The sequence below is a fragment of the Phaethon lepturus genome, unplaced genomic scaffold (genome assembly GCF_000687285.1).
Source record: "Phaethon lepturus isolate BGI_N335 unplaced genomic scaffold, ASM68728v1 scaffold10386, whole genome shotgun sequence".
In the NCBI taxonomy this organism is placed as follows: Eukaryota; Metazoa; Chordata; class Aves; order Phaethontiformes; family Phaethontidae; genus Phaethon; species Phaethon lepturus.
This window is the reverse complement of record NW_010544090.1, coordinates 5,029-10,438: the sequence shown is the minus strand read 5'-3', so window position 1 is coordinate 10,438 and position 5,410 is coordinate 5,029. Positions and strand designations below refer to the sequence as shown.

At 40.5% G+C, this 5,410-nt stretch overlaps 1 protein-coding gene across 1 annotated transcript in view; it reads right to left on the bottom strand.

Annotated features, from left to right (window-relative positions):
- The window catches only part of CPEB3 (cytoplasmic polyadenylation element binding protein 3), an 86,667-nt gene extending 84,097 nt beyond the window's left edge, over positions 1-2,570 (bottom strand). The window contains exons 1-2 of the mRNA XM_010288554.1: positions 2,440-2,570; positions 1,311-2,212 (exon numbers count right to left, since the gene is read on the bottom strand). Of these exons, the coding sequence (XP_010286856.1) occupies positions 1,311-2,201 (891 nt within the window). The 5' untranslated portion in view covers positions 2,202-2,212; positions 2,440-2,570. The remainder of the gene's footprint in view (positions 1-1,310; positions 2,213-2,439) is intronic.
- Between the last annotated feature and the right edge of the window lie 2,840 nt (positions 2,571-5,410).

Here is a 5,410-nt window from a genome sequence, read left to right as displayed (position 1 = left end):
AAAATTTTTTTAAAGTAATGGGGGGGGGGGGGTTTGGTTTAGTGTGTTTGGGTTTGTTTTTTTTTTTAACTTTGTTTCTAATACTAATGCTATGTGTTAATCTAGATGCTATTCTTACCATACTGATAAGTTAAAAATGTTTGAGAGTTCATACTTTATTGAGAAAGCAACTACCTAAAGAGAAAGCACCTATGAATGATTTCACTGTATTTCAAAACAGAAGGCTTCCATTTGTCCGCGACTGAAAAAGCTAACCTAGAAGAAATTTGAGATTCGCTTCACCTTGTATAGATATAACCACAAATGCATGCTCTGCTTTTTTCAACTTAAAATGGATTTCACACCATGACAGGTTTCATTCTGCATTAAAATTGCAAATCTTCTGTGTGGCCCAGTTTCAGCTGCGATTGATCTGCTTTGTCGTCATAGATTAAAAAAAAGTGAAGGGCACTGCAGCTTTAAATATTTCAGAGCTATGTAGCTAGTAAATAGACTCCATTGCAATATGGCTCTGAAGGTCGTGTCCTATTGTCTCTTTTCTCTGCAAATATTTTGAACAGCATAAAGCGGTTTATTTTATACAATACTTCCCTGACATTTCTTAATCACGTCAATTGTATTAGGCATTTCCTTACTGGAAAGGACAGATACGCCACTCTTTCCATACACACCCACGCTGCTTCTAGACGTATTCAAAACGTCTACTGGGAATATAACAGCAGGGTGTACATATCAGACATATACAGCTTTTCATATGCATACCTTATGCGAACAGACTCCCTGTTAAATCCCACCACCACATAAGGACAATTATTTATTTCAATGCTCACAAAATAATTTACCAGATTTCAGGTTAAGAAGCATCTTTGGTTAAAATTAACATGCCAGTTAGAAAACTGTACCCAGCAATTTTAATGTCTCCTGTTTCTCACATACGGGAGAATATGAAAAAAAAATTCTAACACGCAGCACCAAAAGAACATAGTCTGCCAAACCTGTTTTTCATGAAGGAAGGCTACTACCTTTCAGATGCTAAAAAAAAAAAAAAACACCCACACAAAAAAAAACCCCTGTCACATTTAAGAATGAGTTACAAGAAAAGTAAGACTGTAAACCTTAAGCCAAAATTTGGAATCTTTGTGTGCACTCCCTAAGATCAATCCGACTTCTTTCATGCAAGGCAACTAGTCAATGCAAATATGACTTATGGAGATGCCTCTCAGATAGAACAGTAACGTGAAATACACCCCTGCAAAAAAACCAACTTTGTGATATCTTTCACCATGTAGAAGGCACATGTGGTCATTTACCTGAAAAGGCAACAGATTGTTGCCATTGTCCGTCCTGAACGCGTTGTCTTCCATCCAGGATTTGGGGGTTAAGGGTGCAGCCCGTGGGAACTTTGGAGGGGCAATGACATTGCTGGAGAACGGTTTTTTAAGGGGTGAAATGGGATTGAGGGGGGAGGGTACGCCGACCCCCACTCCCACGCCGACCCCCACTCCAACAGCCCTTCGAGGGTCCCTACCAGCCTGCAGCCCACCCCAAGGGTTGGAAGGTGTACTCCAAGCTGCGTTTTGATGATTATTCCAGCTGGAGGAGGACGAAGAGGAGGCAGAGGAGGAAGACGGTTTGCTGGTCATGATGGGCTGATGACTGTAAGCAGCATTTCTCTGGGCAAAAGGTGCCTGATTAGGGCTTACAGGTGACCTCCGCTGCTGCTGCTGCTGCGCTTGCTGCTGCTGCTGCTGATGTTGGTGGTGCTGAGTCTGAGCTAGGCCAATTTGAGGTGAGAAAGTGCCACCAAATACAGGGTTGACATGGTGTGGAAAATTCTGGAAAAGCATTGTCCCATTGACTGGAGTAATCCCTTGGAAAAAGCTATCATCCACCGTGTTTGTGGTCCCTGTAGACCAGGTGCTGCCAAAGGAAGGAGACAAGGAGGTGCCGGCTGCAGGTTCTTGTTGAGGCTGGTGAAAGCTCAAGCCAGGCAAAATGGGAGACTCCATCTGCATCTTCTCCTTGCTATTTTGGGAAGGAGCCGATGTGCCGATACTAGTCACTGAACTGCTGTCTTCTGGTTTGGGTGTCTCCGACGAGATGGGTGTAGAGGGGGCTTCTGCTGAGTTTGGATCTTGCTGCTGCTGCCGCTGCTGCTGGGGCTGGGCTTTGCTTTTGTCCATCAGTAAATCATCCTGCATGGTTTGCGCAGCTGAAACAGTAGGGGAAAAAACCACAAAGACAGATTATTAACATTGTCATTCATCTCACAAACCAGGCTGTTTTAATCATTTGCCGGCCAAAAATCTCGTCCTATTGCTAGTGCTATGCTACAGCAAGTTGCAAGGCAAACCCGTAATCTTCCCCCTCCCCCATTTAGGAATATGTAACCCTTGATCGTGCTAGATTGCCTTTAAAATATTTTTTAAGATGCTTCACCCTTTTTGATGCCTTGTTTCCCTTCAGTCTAAATGAGAGATATGCTTATAGGGCAGAGATATACAGCAATTTCGCCACGTCTCTTTTCTCTTACACCGGAACTCAGAGCTCTCACCCTGCAATGAGAAACTGATTCTGGTTCCTGTTTTTCCAAGCACCCTCCTCCTCCTCCTCCACCTCCTCCCCCTGGTTATTTGCATACGTCAATAAATACTGCTGCGTCCTTCAGCAAGGTTAAAAAGACACCAGTCTTCACTCTTCTCCACCCCCTTTTCTATGGGGGGGACCTTTAAAGGAGCCGGGTACCGATTTCCCTTAATTAACAAACAAGCTTTCAATTCTTTAAATTTATCATCGAGAGAGACCACACGAAATCTCGCAGCGATCCGGGAGCGATTCTTAGCTGCACAATCGTTTTCTGGCCTTTTCCTGCCGCACAGCTCCCCGTTTGCTTAGGGCATGAGCAGCGACGGCAGTGACGGGGGCGGGGGGTGTGGAGACCCTTCGTGTACAAAGCCACCCACGGGTGTTACCTCTGCCTTCCCTAACCTTACGGTCTGCCCCGTGTAAAACGCGGTTTTACATCAGTGCTTTGCTTCAAGGTATTTCTACTTGGTACATTTCTGTATATTTGAAATCATCAGTAATTTGTTCATTGGAAAAAAAACAAGGTCAAACTGAACAGATCCGGCAGGTGTTATTAGACTATGATGTTTCTCATGCTTTCACAATGAAAAATAAAAATGGGGCAAATCAAAATACGTAAAATTTGGACATGCCACATTTTAAAAGCCATCTTTAGATGCACATGACAGACTGGTGATGCAAATTTGCTAAATCAATACATAAGTTTAAACTTTAAAAAGTAAATGCCTGTAGAATGGTTGAGTCATATCTGCTAGAGAAGCTGCTTCATGAAATAGGACAGATCACATCATTTGATTATTTTGCAACACAACAGTACTAATGCATATACAGACACCAATTGTATGAAACTAGAACAGGAACCTCCATATTTTGCAGACTTTTAGTCAATTGAAGAGATCATTATAAATCTCCAGAGTGTTCTAAATGAGCCAAAAATCACCCACTTTAATTGAGTATTAACTATGTCAAAGACAGGCATCACTGAATACCTAACTGCATTTCTCTTGAGTTAATAATATGACATGTACATTCCTAAGAATGCATTTTTTTTTTAGGATTGTTGTTTTAATGTAACAAAGTAAAGTTAAGCCAAATCAATTAACTGTTTAAGAAAGGTGGCAGAGAGTGAAGTCGATGACCCTCTCCTTTCTGGCACCAACAGTTTTCAGGCAGTCCATGTGTATCTTTAACATTTTTTGGGTTTTTTTTTCCTTTCTTTTAAATCTCTTCTGAGCCATACACACAGTTTTTAGTTAAAATTAATATCAGGATAGGCTTCTGCTGTCAATTAAGTTACTGTTCATGCTCCCTCCTATTTACCTGTTCAATATGTAAGCCAAACAGCAAGGGCTCATGAACCGACTATGCAGTGAGACAACATTATGGCAAGTTCTGAAGAAGAATGGAGTAAACTATTCCATCTGTAGCAGGCAGCTCCGCTGCTGCTGGGCGTGCAGAAAACCTTCTGAGGCAGTTTAAAGCGATACTGCAGTAGGCTGTAACATACTAAGCTCTCTGTAGCTTTCCATTACCTTAATTTCTATCAAAATCACTATTACTCCTAAGGCTACATAAAATTACTGATGATTCCACATCAGACAGAGAAAAAGATTATATTTATCCCTCCCCTGGTTCTCAGCTACCAGTACAAAAATATATTTAGAGAGCAAAACATAGCAGCTGAAATGTTAAAATTCTGTCGTCAATAAAGTATATTTAAATCAGTTAGTCACCAGGTTATCTATAATGGCTAGCACAGCAGTTGCTTCAAATATGTACCTTGATTTAGCTAGTTGTTTTTGAACGTTATCCTAAGGATTGTAATCCACATGGATTTTCATACTGCTGCTTAAAGTTAAAAATCACTGCACAATTCAACCCTCTTATCAAGGTCAAGACCTACCTTTAATGAATGAAGCCAGTCTGAATGGAAAAACACTGGATAATAAATGACTTTGAAAGACAGGCCAGCCAATGCCTTATGTTGGACTAATATGCACTACCTCTTGATTATTTGCTGGTGTAAGTATTTGTACAAATTTACGATCCAGTACAGGAAATCTATATCCCCACAGCAATACGAGCTCTGTTTGCATGCAGTAACCCACGCAGTCAACACAGAAAATTTTTAAGGAACAGTTACCTTTGGATTTTCTGTATTTAAAGATCAACAAAATGACAGTATATTTATTTTCTTCTTTCAGGTTTGGTATATGACAAATAGTCGACCACTCTGGGAAGAGCACTTTGACAACTGGAAGCTTTCAGCGCATGCTCTCCCAAGGAATCATGGGGTTTGAAGTCTTATCTATAGGTGGCATTTCACTGCTGCCTATCCTGAAAGGAAGAGGACTCGAAAGGAAAAAAAAAAATATGTGCACACTCCCTCTTTCCAGGGAAAATTGCTGCAGTCTGAATCACCAGCTCTGAGAAAATAAATATCTGTCAGATTGAGCTGAAAGTGAGTAATTAAATAAGAGCTTTTGTTTCATTCATAAGCCTAGATCAAATAGCTACCTATTCTGAGCAATTGCTAGACAAAGAAATAGTTCTAGTATTTCTAGACTTCCTTCCGAACTCCAAACTTCTAGTATAAGAAATTAATTATAAGCTCATACCAGCTATAAAATATACAGCTATTACAAAGGAGATTGTGTCATGTTGCTTAGCTGAAGAAATATTAAATAATCACCTGTCATAGTATGATTTCTAACAACATTATGAAACTCAAACACAAATAGGTCAAGTATGAAAATTTAAAACAAATCACAGTCAGTATGTAGGCAAAAAGTTCTATGATTTGAATAGTTTCCAATTTCCAAGT